The sequence below is a fragment of the Lepidochelys kempii genome, chromosome 7, assembly GCF_965140265.1.
Source record: "Lepidochelys kempii isolate rLepKem1 chromosome 7, rLepKem1.hap2, whole genome shotgun sequence".
NCBI lineage: Eukaryota > Metazoa > Chordata > Testudines > Cheloniidae > Lepidochelys > Lepidochelys kempii.
In genome coordinates, this window is record NC_133262.1 from 38,055,807 (window position 1) to 38,075,173 (window position 19,367).

At 41.0% G+C, this 19,367-nt stretch overlaps 1 protein-coding gene across 8 annotated transcripts in view; it reads right to left on the reverse strand.

The window, feature by feature from the left end:
- SYN2 (synapsin II) overlaps positions 1-19,367 on the reverse strand; it is a 442,912-nt gene that overhangs the window by 20,329 nt on the left and 403,216 nt on the right. For all 8 annotated transcript variants that reach the window (XM_073352278.1, XM_073352279.1, XM_073352281.1 and 5 more), the window contains one exon: positions 9,985-10,134. In XM_073352278.1, the coding sequence (XP_073208379.1) occupies positions 9,985-10,134 (150 nt within the window). The remainder of the gene's footprint in view (positions 1-9,984; positions 10,135-19,367) is intronic.

Here is a 19,367-nt window from a genome sequence, read left to right on the forward strand (position 1 = left end):
ACTCCAGCGAGAAACTGCTGAATTGGAATTCATTTGCAAATTGGATACTATTAATTTAGGCTTAAATAGAGACTTGGAGTGGCTAAGTCATTATGCAAGGTAGCCTGTTTCCTCTTGTTTTTTCCTACCCCCCCCCAGATGTTCTGGTTTAACTTGGATTTAAACTTGAAGAGTGGTCAGTCTGGATGAGCTATTACCAGCAGGAGAGTGAGTTTGTGTGTGTATGGGGGTGGGGGGGATGTGAGAAAACCTGGATTTGTGCAGGAAATAGCCCAACTTGATTGTCATGCACATTGTGTAAAGAGTTGTCACTTTGGATGGGCTATCACCAGCAGGAGAGTGAATTTGTGTGGGGGGTGGAGGGTGAGAAAACCTGGATTTGTGCTGGAAATGGCCCACCTGATGATCACTTTAGATAAGCTATTACCAGCAGGACAGTGGGGTGGGAGGAGGTATTGGTTCATATTCTCTGTGTATATATAAAGTCTGCAGCAGTTTCCACGATATGCATCTGATGAAGTGAGCTGTAGCTCACGAAAGCTTATGCTCTAATAAATTGGTTAGTCTCTAAGGTGCCACAAGTACTCCTTTTCTTATCTGAATGGTTATCACATTTCTCTATGAACTTGAAATGGGACAATTTCTTTGACTCTTTTTCCCTAAGGTAGACAATTTTTTTTAATGAGTAAAAATGGACATTTCCTAGTAAAGAAGGTGGCCCACACAGGAAAAACATGTGGAAACTTGTTTTCATAAGGTCTTGATCTAGTAAAGAACTTAAGAATGCTATCAAGCTTTATTGCCTTCCTCTTGTAGAAGTGGATGGATCTCTGCAATCACAGCCAAATAGGTATTCTGAACTATAAAACTGAAAATAGCAGGCTGCTACTAGCTAAATATATTTTATATTAATGTGTGGTTCTACTGACCAATGACTTACTAAAAAAGTACAGTCTGGGGTTTCGCATTTAGGTCCTGATTCTGCACTGTGCTTCACGTAGGCAGAGACTTGACTTCACTGAGGCTCTGTGCAGGTGCAGTGACTCATAGACATTAAGGTCAGAAGGGACCATTATGATCATCTAGACTGACCTCCTGCACCATGCAGGCCACAGAATCTCACCCACCCACTCCTGCGAAAAACCTCTCACCTATGTCTGAGCGGAGTCCACCCCTGCAGAGCAAAATGTGTTTCTTCCATATCAGATTTGCTTAGCTGGCAAGCACAAAGATGTCGCCCTCCTTAATAGTGCAAACTTGGGCTGGGATCTGAAAAGGAGGCTTCTTTTTTTCATGTAGTTCCACAAAGTGAACACAGGTAAAACAGCATTACTGAAACCTGACTTAAAGCCAGTTTTCTCCCTTCATCTGAGTGCACGCAGCATAACTAGCCTATACTCAAATCAAAGGGAAATTAAATACTTCGGAAAAGTGAGTATATCTAGAAACCTTTGTATAAGTAGCATTTTAGTTATTTGGTAATAGTGTATGTACATCAGGCACTCGATTTCATGTTTGCTGTAATATCACTTTTGTAATTTACCAATTTGTACTTGCACATTATCCTTTTTCATTAAACAGTAAATAACATCTGATCATCATGAAAAATACAAACTACCACAAGATGTCACTATAACTTAAATAACTAAAAGGTGCTGTAGTACAGCAGAGGGATGACTATTTATCTGTAGCAGAGTTCTAGTCTTTAAAAATAAAAAGAAAGGCTTCCATCATTTATAAACGTTTTTTGGGGGCACAGCTTTAAATGATTGATGCAACATTCATTTTCCTCCCCCCCACTGTTTCTTACTGAGCTTCTGGAAAAAAGTCTAGATTGTTTGCTGACCGACAAACCTGGAAAGCATATGCTCCCTGCTCCTACTTCATTTGCGTTTGGGGCAGGAGTATGTCAAGCAAATTTTAATGGAAAGAGAACTTTACTCACTGTAGGCTACATCTTCAAAAGAACGCAGGCCCGGATACTGATTCTCCACTGATTTGCACTTTGTGTAGGTATTTACTCCCACTTGTATATACTGAGTGGTAGCTCACAAAGTGCACGCAAACTTTCATGTTTAAGAAATTCAACAGAAAAGAGACATATGACATTTACTAATGTAGCCCACTGAAAATATATTGAGCATATCTAAACTACAGCCTAAGGTTTTTGACAAGTTCCGTTGAGTCATATTATGATGTAACCTGATGAAAGACTTCAAAAATGTAAATAGTTACAGACGCAAACAGTAGAACCATTTTCTACTGAAGCACACTGGAACAGCTTGAACCAAATCCTGAACTATGGCTGAGGAGCCCATAATGCAGCTAAGGTGGCCTTTGCTTCCTTGATCATGGGTGAACTATGCCAGACTAGTACTCTGGCATAATTTAGAGCAGCCTGAAGGCTGAACTGAGTTGTGCTAGTGGCCAACAATCACAACATCCCATCAGGTAGGTATCAGAGGGATATTGAGAAGCCTACTTACAGTGGCTCTGTGTCACCAAAAGATGCACATAAATCTGGAGTGATCTTCCCACTTGTGCTTGCACCAGCTTTAGGCTGTCGGCTGTTCAATGCAAAGCAGCTGCACTGTACCTCAGAATTCTGCCCTTAATCTTAAATGTTATATTGAGAATCAGAAATAGAGCACAGGGTTTCTTTATAGATGGGACATAATTATTTTAGAGAAGTAAACAATGATTTTAAGAGGTTTCCAAACCTTTTAATGCCAGACTCCCCATCACAGTAGGTTGTTAAAAACAGATTGGACAAACACCTGTCAGGGATGGTCTAGGTTTCCTTTGTCCTGCCTCTGTGATTATTGTTATTGCTGTTTACTACTATGGATATAATTACTCTAGACAGTTTTGCTCCAGTTTAGCAAGACTTCTACAGTTTAAGTACCAGTATCGGGATCATCTCTTACTCCTGTTTAACCTAGCCTTTAATTTGTATACTGATTTGGTGTGCTTTCCTTCCACTGATGAGGCAGAAAAATAAGTTCTTAATGCCTAAAGGCTAAACTCAGAGGGTGGAGAAAAAAGTAATGGTCTCCCTTGGCTGTGGAGATACGTTGTGTCTACAGTCTGGATGCTGCAGTAGGTCTAATGGTTGAAGGTTTTTTGTAGAAGATCTGCCAACTTTGGCCTTATTCCTCCCCAAGTCAGCCATTGCCATTACTCAAACTGTGTGTGGGGAGGGACTAAGCGGAAAATGCTGTGGAGGTGGGGGTCCATCTCGCAAGGACCTTTGTGTGGGCTCCCCACATCTTGTCTCCCCTGTTCAGCACAACTGTACTCAATTCTAGGTTTCCTTGTGCCTCCACAGATGGGTGCAGGATTTCCCCCCTATAAAATGAGATGTTCTTTATCAAGCCAAATTAAACTGTTGTAGTGTCAGACTGACATTCACATTCAAATAGATTAAAGCAAATTACCACCATCCTACTAAACATAAGCATATTACAATTTAAAAAAATCATGACTGATAGAGGAAATCATGGTTCTGTGTTTCTACTGGAAACAGAACAGTACAGGAGTTTATTGTGTGGACTTGAGTAATGTACTTTTGCCATTTCTTCATCGACCCAATGCTAATTTGAGCATTGCCTTTTTCCAAACTTGTTCCACGACGGGTGGTCAAGTTCAGTTCAGTTCAGTTATATCTCTCTAATAGTTATTGGAATGAAGAAGCTAGAGGAAATACTGAGCCCAGCTTCCTGGCACTCTTGAGCCAATCATATGTCATGTGAAGAATGAGGGATGGATAGTGAGGAGGTCATGAGACTGATAGTGAAAATGAAAAGAAATTAAAAGAAGCAGGAGTTCTGTAAACCTGAGGGGGAGGTCTTGACCCAATTTCTATATCAATGTGCTGTACTTATTTTCAATACAGATGGGCTTATTTTGTGAGAAACATTTAAAAAAAATATTCTGAAAGGTTTGTTAAAGATTAAAACTTTTCTGGGCCCTACTATCCCTATTTCAAAGCAGTTAGATAAATGGCTGTTTCACTAGTGGGCTGTTGATCATACACTTAATTACTGTTGTTTCATGGCCTTTACTTTTAAAGGCCCAGTCAGGTCAGTATTAAAGATGGTCTGGCCAGCTTCACTTATAGTGTGTTGGACTTTGTCAGCTTGTCTAAAATATTATGTTCTGAACTAGTTTAACATAGTGTGTATGCTTTTTTCCCATTTCTTTAATGGCTGCGTATCATACAACAACAGTTCTGCCCTTTTGTCGATGTCGTAACATGGTCTCAATAGAGTTGTATTGAGATTGTCTTGACATCTTCCCAGTAGAATCTTCATAGACTTGAACTCCCAGAAATGTACTCTCAGAATTTGCCATTGTAATGTGGCACTTGTGCATCTGCACTGAAATAATTTTATCATAACTCATTATCATACAATAGTTTGAGGGTTTGCATTAACACTACTTTTTTTACCATTTATCTTGGATTCAGAACCTGATCTACACAGATTTAAACTGATAAAGCTTTCATAAAAAAGGAATCCTAAAAAAGTGGAAACATGGACAAATTGCTGAGGATGAATACAGAAGAATATCACAATCATGTAGGAACAAAATCAGAAAGGCTAAGGCACAAAATGAGTTACATGTAGCAAGAGACATAAAAGGTAATAAGAAGAGGAAAGAAAGTGTAGGCCCTCTATTTATCAGAGGAGAGTTAGTAACTGATGATATCAAGAAAACTGAGGTGATTTAATGCTTTTATTAACATTTTGCTTCAGTCTTCATTAAAAAGGTAATTTATGACCACATACACAACACAATTAATATTAACAAGAGGGAACGAATGCAAACCAAAATAGGGTAAGAACAGGTTAAAGAATATTTAGATAACTTAGATATATTCAATATGGCAGAGCCTGATGAAATTCATCCTAGGGTACTTAAGGAACTAGCTGAAGCAATCTCAGAACCATCAGTAGTTATCTTGGAGAACTGTTCAAATAATCATGTGCAAAGTCTAGTTCTGCCAGTCTAGGTATTTGAGTACAGATCCTTTCTGCCAGCAGATGGGGAGAGACAAGAATGAACTTTTCAGTCATGACATCCGTATGCATCTGCTGTCTCAAAATTCTTAGCTGCTGTTGTCTCCATCAGATGGAACAATTCCCTGGCTGGCTAGCTCATACAAATCTAGAAAAACCCCAAGATTTCTCAAGTGTTCAGCTGAGACTATTCAAAGAGCAGGAGGAAAAAGGAGGAAATTGGAAGACCGCTATTATCAGTAGTGTCGGTTAGAGTTTTTTTTCTTGCAGAAACTTTAAGTGAGAATGAAATTTTTCTTTGCCTTCATTGAAGTTTTCAGTGGAAAATTTGACTTTGCATTTAAAAACCATAAACAGAATTTTTTAAAAAGATGTTTGTGCCTCCTCTCCAATTTATATTTTTGAAAATTTCAAGGAAAACAGAGCCTTTTAAAAAAAATAATAAAATTATTAGTTGACAACAACTTTCCGTTGGAATAAAGTTTGGATAGAAACTTTTCCACCAGCCATTGGTTTCAGGATAATTCTGAGCACAAACTATTATAGCGAGGCCTTTCATAAGTCTTAGGGTTCTCACATCTGTGCATAGTGGAAGCTTTCCTCGGGGGAGAGGGGTTGTCACCAACATAGTTGACAGGAACAAAAATGGCAAATTCCACATCCTGCAACAAAGATCCTCGTGCATGCATCTAATTAATTATATTAATTATTGTAGCAAGAGCTTTAAGTACCAGATTTCTATAAAAGGAGACCTGTGGGGTATGCTCATTTTGGACCTACTTTTGAGTGTGAAATTGTGTGTACGTATAGGAACATACCCAATTTGAGTACAAAAGCAGCCAATTTGCTTACATGGCAGTAGTAATCACTTACAGAAACATTCCCACACCTTGGGCCTCTCTGAAATCTAGGCACAAATGCCCAGTTGGTATACCAGATTTTCAGTCAGTGAGAGCATTTAATGCTCCATTTTTGAGCGGAGTGGGGAGGAAAGCTATCTGTTAATCTGACAAACACTTTTTAAATTTATTCTGTCAATGTAACATCTCTCTTTCGTGCTTTGGGCAATGCTTCTCAATTAGCCTGTTGTATTTTAATATATGGTTAGTTTGCCGATCCTGAAAGAAACCATGTTTGGTACTAAAGCAGTGGTTCTCAAACTTTTGTACTGGTGACCCCTTTCAAATAGCAAGTCTCTGAGTGTGACCCCCCCCTCATAAATTAAAAACACTTTAACACCATTATAAATGCTGGATGCAAAGCGGGGTTTGGGGTGGAGGCTGACAGCTCGCGACTCCCATGTAATAACCTCATGACCCCCTGAGGGGTCCTGATCCCCAGTTTGAGAACCCCTGTACTAAGGTGATTTTTTTTCCTCCGTGACATTTTTTTTTAGGTGCCCTTTACAATTGGGCTTGAGTCATAGTAGTTGGAAATTCATTGTATGTGGTTGAAACAATTTTGTGCTCAGTTTCTAGTGGCTATAATATAAATAGATGCTACACCACTTCTTTATGTGGGATGGTGGTGGGTTGTTTTTTTAAACAAAGTATGATGATATATTTGAAGAGCAAATTAGTCACTCTCCCTCAAGAACTGGTCTACTTGAGATGTACCACAAAGCTGTTTACCTGATGTGGGGCCTATTCAGAATTAAAAATAGACTTTTCAGCTAGGGTTGATAACTCCTAACCTACAATCTGGGTCCATTTTATTACTTAAACAATCACCATTGGTCCTATCAGTATAGTTAGACAATCTCTTTCTCAACTGTTCATTTGGGCCTGATACTGAGAAATGCTAAGTACCTAAACCACCCACTGACCTCAACAGAATTTGCGGCTGCTTAACCCCTACCAGGATCAATCCCATTGACTATCACCTATAAGCTCATAAGGAACATTTGGCATTTATGTAGCACTTTGCATCTTCAAAGCATAGCACAAATATGAATTAAACCTCGCCACACTCCCAAGAGTTAAGTAAGTAACATCCTCATTTTAATAGTGACAAGGGGATGCAGAGGACTAGATCAACAAAGGGATTTAGGTGTCTAACTGTCACTTCAGGTGCCTAAGTCCAAAATTTGGATCCTTAAATCCCCTGCTCAACCGCCACCTAATCCTGCAGGTGCCTAAATATCTGTTTCTGGGCATGAACACAGCTGCCTAAATTCTGACATCTGAGCACCAAGCTCACACTAAACCCCCAGTCAAACTGAGAATTGTCCCGGCTGCCTTTCTTGCCTGCAGGACCGAATCCAGTAGGCATGCTTGGTGTACACCTGGATTGGGCCTCATACAAAATGCTGCTGCTGCCTTAAAATCTTTAGCCCAGTGGTTAAAGCACTGACCCAGGATGTGGCAGACCCAGGTTCAAATCCCACCTCTGCGTGATGTGGAGCAGGGATTTGAATCCAGGACTGCCATCTCCTGGCAGAAGAAGGCACCTTCCATTAGGTGCCTAATTTCCTCTGTTGGGCAGGTTTTAGGCTACACCCCTCTCCTTGGTATTGGCTAGTTTACATAGCTCCCTGCTCAGTGTGCTAGCTTTTGTGAATCCTATTCTTAGCATCTAACTCTCTCCATGCATTCATTGTATGGGGAACCTAGACACCTGACTCAGGGCCGTGGATTCCATTAGGTGGCTGGGTGTCTAAAGTGAGGTGATGCAATGCAGAATCTAACTCCCTTTTGTGGATCTAGCCCACAGAAGATAGGAGACTTAACCAAGGTCACAAAACAGATCTGTAGCACAGCCAGGATCAGAACTCAGAAACTCCTGTCCTCAAAGGATTAGACAATGTATGACAAATTGTATGCATTTCCATCCTTCTTATAACACTGTAAATTAACAATTCAGTCCAGACATCTGCTCACTGAAACAGTAAATACACTTCAGGTGCATTCCAGTTTTGAAATCACCGGTTATTCTCCTGGTTTGCATCATATTAAATTGATCACGTCATTTACTTTGCACACATTGTAGTGGCAGATGTCAATAATATCTCCTGCAATAACACAAGTTTTTATCAAGCACTCTTGCGTCCATCTTCAAATAAAGCCAAATGCTGTCTAAGGGCAGTGCCTCATAGGTTTATTATCTCCATGATATTTTTACATGAATATGACCTATTACAACATAATAAGGACCCCATTTTCTCTAATGACAACTCAGCTGAATAATACCAAATCCAGAGCTATCAGGATACTTAAATAGCTACAACCCTCCATGTAGAACTACATCACCAGAATACTTTTGATCCACACTGGTTAATTGTTGTTTCCAGAATGCCTTCTAAAATTTCTTGCTGGATGCCTTTGATGATACTTATTTGAATCCTTGTGGCTGTATCTGTATGTAACTTCTCTAGCCAAATCCTTTACTGCAAGTGAAATCTTGTCCTTAAACTTACATATTAGGGCTGTTGATTAATCACAGTTAACTCACACCATTAAAAAAATGAATCACGATTAATCCCAGCTTTATTCACGCTGTCAGTAATAGAATACCAATTTAAATGTATTAAATATTTTTGGGTGTTTTTCTACATTTTCAAATATATTGATTTCAGTTACAACTTAGAATAAAAAGTGTACAGTGCTCACTTTATCCTATTATTTTTCATTACAAATGTTTGCACTGTAAAATGATAAAATAAATACCATTTTCCAATTCACCTCATACAAGAACTGTAGTGCATTATTATTGTGAAAGTGCAACTTACAAATGTACAATTTTTTTTACATAACTACACTGAAAAACAAAACAATTTAAAACTTCAGAGCCTACAAGTCCACTCAGTCTGACTTCTTGTTCAGCCAATTGCTAAGACAAACAAGTTTGTTTACATTTAAGGGAGCTCATGCTGCCTGCTTCTTATTTACAATGTCACCTGAGAGTGAGAACAGGCGTTCGCAAGGCACTTTTGTAGCCAGCGTTGCAAGGTATTTATGTGCCAGATATGCTAAATGTTTGTATGCCCCTTCATGCTTTGGCCACCATTCCAGATGATATGCTTCCATGCTGATGATGCTGGTTAAAAAAATAATGCATTAATTAAATTTGTGACTGAACTCCTTGGGGGAGAATTGTATGTCTCTTTCTCTGTTCTACCTGCATTCTGCCATATATTTCATGTTATAGCAGTCTTGGATGATGACCCAGCCCATGTTCGTTTTAGGAACACTTTCAATGAAGATTTGCAAAACGCAAAGAAGTAACCAATGTGAAATTTCTAAAGATGGATACAGCACTCGACCCAAGGTTTAAGAATCTGAAGTGCCTTCCAAAATCTGAGAGGGATGAGATGTGGAGCATGTTTTCAGCAGTCTTAAAAGAGCAACACTCTGATGCAGAAACTACAGAACTTGAATCACCCAAAAAGAAAATCAATCGTATACTGGTGGCATCTGACTCAGATGAAAGTGAACATGCATTGATCCATTCTTCTTTGGATCATTATCGAGCAGAACCCGTCATCAGCATGGACATGTCTTCTGGAATGGTGGTTGAAGCTTGAAGGGACATATGAATCTTTAGCGCATCTGGCACATAAATATATTGCGATGCCAGCTACAACAGTGCCATGTGAACGCCTTTTCTGACTTTCAGGTGAAATGGTAAACAAGAAGCGGGCAGCATTATCTCCCATAAGTTCAACTTTCATGATAAAGAGATTGCACTACAATACTTGTAATGGGGGAATTGAAAAATAATGTTTCTTTTGTTTCTTACAGTGCAAATATTTGTAATCAAAAATAAATATAAAGTGAAAATTGTACACTTTGTATTCTGTGTTGTAACTGAAATCAATATATTTGAAAATGTAGAAAACATCCAAAAATATTTAAATAAATGGTATTCTATTATTGTTTAACAGCATGATTAATCACAATTAATGTTTTAAATCGCAATTACATATACTATCGTATTGTGTATTTAGAAAATAGAAGTTTCTTACCTGAGGCTGTTGAGTGGCAGTGGGTCTCTGAGGAGATGGTACAGGTGTTTTGGACAACATTTGGTTCATTTTGCTTACAACAAGATCAGTTATAAGTTGCCTATCTTCAACCTGATGTTCACCAATCAAAGGCATTGCACAGTCCATAACCTATAATATACAACATTTGATTAGCTAGGGAATGTAGCATTGCAGCAAACCCACTCCACGTGTTTATCTGTAAATGTCAGGTCATCCACTGAGTTTGTTCTGCAAAAAGGAGAAAAATAGGTAGAAATGGTCTAATTTTTGTGAGAGGAAAGGGAATTGAGCTTAAGTATCATCGTCCCCTTCCTGGAGATTGGAAGCCACTCCGTACGATCTGAGTTTGAGTTTCTGTGCTGTATTTGGGCTGTTTCTGAGCCCATTCATAGCTGGGGAATGCCACTCTCCATGGCATCATCCCTTTCCAATCCCAAGGCAATATACCCATGTGACTGCATGTTGACATTTCTTGGGGATGCCATGTGTGGGCACTCCATGGGAACATGGTTCCTGAGGGAACTACACCACTGCACATACTAAGGATTATAAAGAGGCACAAGGCTTCCCTAAGGAGGGCTTGAAACCTGAGATATTTCCCTGTGTATTCTGGGTTATTAAATGTTTTAAAGGGCTCTTTCCCCTGCATGGTTTGTCTGGCTCAAACCCTATCCCCTTAATGGAATATGTCTAGGGAAATGCTGAGTTGAAACTTGAATTTTCTGGCTTTTCTGTTAGACTTTGATCCCATAGTCCTTATTGGTTAATATAAAATCTGAAACAAGGCAATATGATGCCATTATTATTGATAGGGTTGTTTCTGAAAAGTGCTGTGTATGTCGTGCAGATCTTGTAGGGGTTTGCAGACTAAAGTATTTCCACAACTGCACTTTTTATCCTATAGGTACCTGATGTATTCTTCCTAAGGGGTGAATCCTGCCCTCCACTTTGTATGTGTGAAAGGCTTCCCCACTGTGGAATCATTGCAATTCAACTGCACAAAGGAGGAGGTCGAGATTATGAATCCTATATGGTGTGGAGCCCAACTCCTGCGAGTACTTGACCTGTGGCAGCACACTGGGTGATTAAGCGTGGCACATGGACCAGATAAGAGTGGGAAAGCCAGACGATCTACACTGTATGAGCTTCTGGTCCTTTGCCATTTTTGGAAGGAGTGGACTAGAGTGTCTGCAGAGACACTCTCAACGCAGCAGCCTGTATTAGCATAAGTGAAGCAGCTCTGCAAGATTCCTCCCCCATACCCCTCCTAGTGCCAAGCTCAGACACTGATGGTGGATGCTCAGGGAAAGATTGGGACCTAAATGAACTTACTATGTTCAATGTAACAATGTTTTGTAAGGTTTTACTATGCTATCCAGCTGCTATTTCATACAATACAGATGCTAATAACAGATTACCTTTTAAACAACATTTGGAGGCTTGCAAATTTTCAAATTGATTAGAAAAAATTGATTTAAAAAAACTTGTGAATGAGACTGTCCAAAATATTAAATCTAATCACATTAATATGAAACAAGAGACTGTCACTATGTACAAATACTTTTATTCTCTCCCCCTACCTGCTCCACCCCCAAAATTAGGTAGAGAGTAGCATTGTTTATTTATAATTCAGATGCTACAAATTATTGACTTGGGGTCTTCAGGGCTACAAAGTCTCAAGGAGGCTGCAACCATTAAAAATCTTCCTCAGAGCTCAGAGGCTTGCTAAAACAAACCCAAATTAAACAAAGAAATACAATTTACAGTTCAAGCAGATGTTTTCTAAGAAAAGCATGAATGGTGTTCCACTCTTGGGTACACATCAATGGTATTGCAGAAATAGATGATATTTGCACTCCAGGGGCTCCTATAAGTTTTATATATTTTTCACATTAATACTTTTGAAGAGGTACATACTGTATACTTTTCAAACTTCCTTGTCACATTTCTGTGATGCATAAATGGATAAATTATAACTGGAGAAATGAGGAAAACAGAATACTATATTTGTTTTAACACAGTTTATTCTTGAGGTTCTTTCCCAGCACACAGCGTCTTTGAGGAAAAGCTACATGCAAGAACTGCATGTTATGATTTTTGCCAGAGAAAGTAACAGACAGTAAACCAAATCAAGTGCTTGATTCTGCTCTCACTTACCCTGGAGTAGATCAGGAGTAACTCCACTAAAGTTGGAGTTTCAATTCTGTGAGAGCAGAGACTAGCCTCACGATACTAGTGTATACACTATTTTTAAACTTAGCACCCGACTCTCTCCTCCTGTATAAAACTGGGTGTAATAGAGTGGAGAATAAGGGCCCTTAATATACACTGGAATGTTTGTTAAAATCTGGGCTTCCATTCAGTATCACATTAATAACCACAGGCATCAACCTTCACTCTCAGCAGGTTATCACTTGAACACTATCATTATTTATAATTGCATTGGAGTAGCACCTAAATGCACATTTAAAGTTATTTCCTCTGGCTTAGCATCATCTTCTTTGAGGTGGGAGGGGGAAAGGTTACTAGGCATGCACAAAACATTTGAAAATCTTGGTCAGAAATGACTAGTGACTGAATTCCTGGATGCTCAATGTGAGGCACCTTTAAAAGGAGCCTGATTTTCAGTGGGTGGATGTAAGAACATAAGAACGGCCATACTGGGTCAGACCAAAGGTCCATCCAGCCCAGTATCCTGTCTACCGACAGTGGCCAATGCCAGGTGCCCCAGAGGGAGTGAACCTAACAGGTAATGATCAAGTGATCTCTCTCCTGCCATCCATCTCTACCCTCTGACAAACAGAGGCTAGGGACACCATTCCGTACTCATCCTGGCTAATAGCCATTAATGAACTTAACCTCCATGAACTTATCCAGCTCTCTTTTAAACCCTGTTATTGTCCTAGCCTTCACAACCTCCTCAGGCAAGGAGTTCCACAGGTTGACTGTGCGCTGAGTGAAGAAGTTCCTTTTATTTGTTTTAAACCTGCTGCCCATTAATTTCATTTGGTGGCCCCTAGTTCTTATATTATGAGAACAAGTAAATAACTTTTCCTTATCCACTTTCTCCACACCACTCATGATTTTATATACCTCTATCATATCCCCCTTTAGTCTCCTCTTTTCCAAGCTGAAAAGTCCTAACTTCTTTAATCTCTCCTCATATGGGACCCGTTCCAAACCCCTAATCATTTTAGTTGCCCTTCTCTGAACCTTTTCTAATGCCAGTATATCTTTTTTGAGATGAGAAGACCACATCTGTATGCAGTATTCAAGATGTGGGTGTACCATAGATTTATATAAGGGCAATAAGGTATTCTCCGTCTTATTCTCTATCCCTTTTTAAATGATTCCTAACATCTCATTAGCTTTTTTGACTGCCGCTGCGTACTGCGTGGACGTCTTCAGAGAACTATCCACGATGACTCCAAGATCTTTCTCCTGATTAGTTGTAGCTAAATTATCCCCCATCATATTGTATGTATAGTTGGGGTTATTTTTTCCAATGTGCATTACTTTACATTTATCCACATTAAATTTCATTTGCCATTTTGTTGCCCCATCACTTAGTTTTGTGAGATCTTTTTGAAGTTCTTCACAGTCTACTTTGGTCTTAACTATCTTGAGCAGTTTAGTATCATCTGCAAACTTTGCCACCTCACTGTTTACCCTGTTCTCCACATCATTTATGAATAAGTTGAATAGGATTGACCCTAGGATTGACCCTTGGGGAACACCACTAGTTACCCCTCTCCATTCTGAAAATTTACCATTTATTCCTACCCTTTGTTCTCTGTCTTTTAACCAGTTCTCAATCCATGAAAGGATCTTCCCCCTTATCCCAGGACAACTTAATTTATGTAAGAGCCTTTGGTGAGGGACCTTGTCAAAGGCTTTCTGGAAATCTAAGTACCGTATGTCCACTGGATCCCCCTTGTCCACATGTTTGTGCAGCACTTTCTAGCAATCAGTCCCCTTTAATGTGCCCCTCAAGTTGGGCACCCCAAATCAGTAGTCACTTGAAAATGATGGCCCCTCTTTTTGAGTTATGTACTTAAGTTTCCTAATGGTTTTATCAACAATTAATTATAATCATTTTAAAAACTGCCTTAGATATCAACTATATTAATCCTCAGCATTCCCCAACCAGACAGGAAAGTAGTCTCCCCATTTCATGGATAGGGAAAGAGAAAAATGGACAAATCCACCCTTGGTGTAAGTCCATCAACATCAAAAGAGTTGTAGCAGGAATGAATTTGGCCCAGAAAGGAGTAGCAAATGCTTAAAGCCACAAAGCTGGAGACTGGCAGAGTCAAGATTGGAACCCAGAGAGGTTCCTGGTTGTTAATTAGTTAACTTTTACACAGCTGGTATGCATGGGGATTTACAGGACACTTTCTATATAGACATTTCTATTTTGCTTATCAGTACACAAGGGAAAAGTATGGGTCTTGTGCTTAAGGGGGAGAAATGGGAGTCTGGAGATCTTGGTCCTGTTGAGTAAATCAGTTAACTGAGCTGTGCCTCAGATTACCCATATGTAAAATGGAAATAACACTTACCTCATTGGGGTGTTAGGGGAGTAATTCCAATTAATATTTCTAAATTACTTTGAGGTGTTCAGATGGAAGATATAATTCAATTAAAGTCCTTCTGACAAAGAGTATATCACTAGACAACACTGTCTCTTAATCTTGTATTTAGCTTATATAGCTTTTCCTTGTAAAAACACAGAAAAATATCTTTCTTTTTCAAAGTGGTTAAAAAGGTGTTTTCCTTTTTTAAAATGAAAGATTCTTACACACATCCTAATATTAGGAAAATGACAGGTTATTAGCAAACTTCTGCCTAAAATAGATTTGTAACTTTATAGAGGGATTTTAGTTTTGGGTTATGATGGTTATGCTGCTGTTAAGATGACATTGAAATGACAGTGGTTAAATCAATTCCTATCTATGGCCTGATCCAAGGTCTTTTGAAGACAATAGAATTCTTTCCACTGGCTTCAATGGGTCTTAGATAGGGGCCCCCTAGAACTTCTACTTTAAAAAAACAAAAAAAACAACCAACTTTCAAAGTTGGGACAGAAATTCAGCAGGCATCCCAAAAGTTAAACAGAATGAGCTTTAGAGGGAAGCACTCCCAGGAGGGGAGGCAAAAATCTGGTGTGGAAACCCTGCAACAACCAAAAAAACGTAGGCAATAACTTGGAAACTATCTTCAATTCACTCAGTTCTGCCAACCTGTCTTAAAATTTATTTGGCTTTTGTGGTTTTCAGCCAGATGGTTGAATTACCCAAGGAAAAAAATTCCTTAAAGTATTCCTATACTTTTTGTCAGTAAAAAGAAAAACAAAATATTGTTCACCACAATGTTGGAGAGCCTGGACAGTTCTAAAAGTGCTTATTTTTTTAACCTAAGAGACTTTGAAGCTCAAGAGCTATTACCCTGTCATATAAACCCCTGTCTGCAGTTTTTTTGTAGCCATGTTGGTCCCAGAACATGAGACACACATGATGGGTGAGATAATATCTTTCATTGGACCACCTTCTGAAAAAGACAGGCTTTTGAACCACACAGAGCTCTTCTTCAAGTCTGGGAAAGGTAATGAGAGTGTCACAGCTAAATACAAGATTGAACAGAATATTAAGCATAAGTTCACACCATGTCGCAAGAGACCATTCAAAATGAAGTGGGCAATTAACACCTCTGAAGTCACAAGAGAAAGGAGGGATACCAGACTGCAGATTGTTGTAAAGAGAAATGAAACCAGTGTCTCTGTTGAGGCCTGGTCTACACAAGGAAATTAGGTCAGTATAACTACGTTGTTCAAGGCTGTGAAAAAGCCACACCCTGGAATGATGCAATTAAACCAAGGTAAGCCCTGGTGTAGACAGCGCTACACTGATGGAGAATTCTCCTGTTGACATAGGGTATGTCTACACTAGGAAATGAGGTCTATTTTATAGAAGTCAGAGTAACAGCCATGTTAGTCTGTATTCGCAAAAAGAAAAGGAGTACTTGTGGCACCTTAGAGACTAACCAATTTATTTGAGCATGAGCTTTCGTGAGCTACAGCTCACTTCATCGGATGCATACCGTGGAAAGTGCAGCAGACTTTATATACACACAGAGATCATGAAACAATACCTCCTCCCACCCCACTGTCCTGCTGGTAATAGCTTATCTAAAGTGATCATCAAGTTGGGCCATTTCCAGCACAAATCCAGGTTTTCTCACCCTCCACCCCCCCACACACAAACTCACTCTCCTGCTGGTAATAGCCTATCCAAAGTGGCAACTCTCTACACAATGTGCATGATAATCAAGGTGGGCCATTTCCTGCACAAATCCAGGTTCTCTCACCCCCCTCCAAAAACCACACACACAAACTCACTATCCTGCTGGTAATAGCTCCTCCAAAGTGACCACTCTCCCTATAATGTGCATGATAATCAAGATGGGCCATTTCCAGCACAAATCCAGGCTCTCTCACCCCCCCACCCCCATACACACACAAACTCACTCTCCTGCTGGTAATAGCTCATCCAAAGTGACCACTCTCCCTACAATGTGCATGGTAATCAAGGTGGCTTTCTCACCCCCCCTTCCCCCCCCAGCGACACACACACACAAACACAAACAGCAGGAGAGTGAGTTTGTGTGTGTGTGTGTGTCCCAGGGAAAAAAAAAAGGGGGGGGTGAGAAAGCCTGGATTTGTACTGGACATGGCCCACCTTGATTACCATGCACATTGTAGGGAGAGTGGTCACTTTGGAGGAGCTATTACCAGCAGGATAGTGAGTTTGTGTGTGTGGTTTTTGGAGGGGGGTGAGAGAACCTGGATTTGTGCAGGAAATGGCCCACCTTGATTATCATGCACATTGTGTAGAGAGTTGCCACTTTGGATGGGCTATTACCAGCAGGAGAGTGAGTTTGTGTGTGGGGGGGTGGAGGGTGAGAAAACCTGGATTTGTGCTGGAAATGGCCCAACTTGATGATCACTTTAGATAAGCTATTACCAGCAGGACAGTGGGGTGGGAGGAGGTATTGTTTCATGATCTCTGTGTGTATATAAAGTCTGCTGCACTTTCCACGGTATGCATCCGATGAAGTGAGCTGTAGCTCACGAAAGCTCATGCTCAAATAAATTGGTTAGTCTCTAAGGTGCCACAAGTACTCCTTTTCTTTTTATAGAAGTCGATTTTTATAAATCGATTTTATACAGTCGATTGCGTATGTCCACACTAAGCGCATTAAGTCGGCAGAATGCATCCTCACTACTGTGGCTAGCATCAACTTACGGAGCGGTGCAATGTTGGTAGCTATCCCACAGTTCCCGCAGTCTCCGCCCCCTATTGGAATTCTGGGTTAAGCTCCCAATGCCTGATAGGGAAAAAACATTGTCGCGTGTGGTTTTGGATACATGTCGTCAGTCACCCCTCCCTCCATAAAAGCAATGGCAGACAATCGTTTCGTGCCTTTTTTCTGTGCAGACGCCATACCACGGCAAACATGGAGCCCACTCAGCTCAGCTCACCTTCACCGCTGCTGTTGTGTCCTGGGTGCTGCTGTCAGCAGACAGTGCAGTACGACTGCTAATCGTCGTCATCCACCGCTTCCGTGGCAACTCTGCTCTCCTGCTCTTGTAAATGAGCTCAGTCTCAATAGCAAATTTCTCCATGTTGTCGTCATCCACAGCTTCCACTGCAACTCTGCTCTCCTGGTGCCATGAATCCACCTCGCAGGTCCTCTCGTCGTTCTGTATAAATATCTATTCTCATGGCATCCGTTGTCATCCACCCTTTCCGTTGCAATTCTGCTGTCCTGCAGATGCCATACCACGACAAGCATGGAGCCTGCTCAGCTCACCGCCACTGTTGTGAGCATTGTAAACACCTCGCGCATTATCCTGGAGTATATGCAGAACTGGGCTAAGAGATGCCAGCACGAGGATGATTTTGATGAGGACATGGACACAGACGTTTCTGAAAGCACAGGCTGTGGCAACTGGGACATCATGGTGGCAGTGGGGCTGGTTGATACAGTGGAATGCCGATTCTGGGCCCAGAAAACAAGCACAGACTGGTGGGACCGCATATCTGGGATGATTCACAGTGGCTGTGAAACTTTCACATGCAAAAGGCCACTTTCCTGCAATTCTGTGAGTTGCTTTCCCCCGCCCTGAAGCACAGGAATACCAAGATGAGAGCTGAAGGGTTAATGTCTAGCTATTCCACCTGGAAGCAGGCGGGGCACACCCTGACTGTTTCCTAGGAGCAATGCACACATTGCTCTATCCAAGGACAAGGGCTAAATATAAACCCTGAGAACTTGATTGTTTGGACAGCAACTGTGGGAGGTTTCTTTAGCCTGGGCTCAAGGCCTGAGAACCAGGATTGTAGTAGATAGAGGATGGTAACTAAGCATATGAATCAACGTCATACATTCCTTTGTGTAGCAGTGTGTAATGCTTAGGGGGAGAAATATAATAAAAGGAGAAGGTGAAAGGCAGGGGGGGCAAAACAGCCCATCTCCGCTGACCAGCCTGCTTGCTTGCAAAAAGCTGTGTTCTGTCTCATCACTGAACCGCAACAGAGAGCTGCCCTGACAGTTGAGAAGCGAGTGGCGATAGCCCTATGGAAACTTGCTACGCCTGACTGCTACCAGTCAGTCGGGAATAAATTTGGAGTGGGCAAATCTACCGTGGGGGGTTCTGTGATGCAATCACTGATGTTCTGTTGTCAAGGGTAGTGACTCTGGGAAACGTGCAAGTCATAGTGGATGGCTTTGCTGCAATGGGCTTCCCTAACTGGGGTGGGGCAATAGACGGAACGCATATTCCTGTCTTGGCACTGGAGCACCTTGCCAACCACTACGTAAACCGCAAGGGGTACTTCTCAATGGTGCTGCAGGCACTGTTGGATCACAAGGGACGTTTCACCGACACCAACGTGGGATGGCCGGGAAAGGTGCATGACGCTCGCATCCTTAGGAACTCCAGGCTGTTCAAGCAGCTGCGAGAATGGACTTACTTCCCAGACCAGAAAATTACTGTTGGGGATGTTGAAATGCCAATAGTTATCCTTGGGGACCCTGCCTACCCCTTGCTCCCTTGGCTCACGAAGCCATACACGGGGAGCCTGTACAGTAGTAAGGAGCAGTTCAACTATTGGCTAAGCAAGTGAAGAATGGTGGTAGAATGTGTCTTTGGACGTTTAAAAGCTCGATGGCGCTGTTTACTGACTAGGTTAGACCTCAGCGCAACCAACATTTCCATTGTTATTGCTGCTTGCTGTGTGCTCCATAATATCTGTGAGAGTAAGGGGGAGATGTTTATGGCGGGGTGGGAGGTTGAGGCA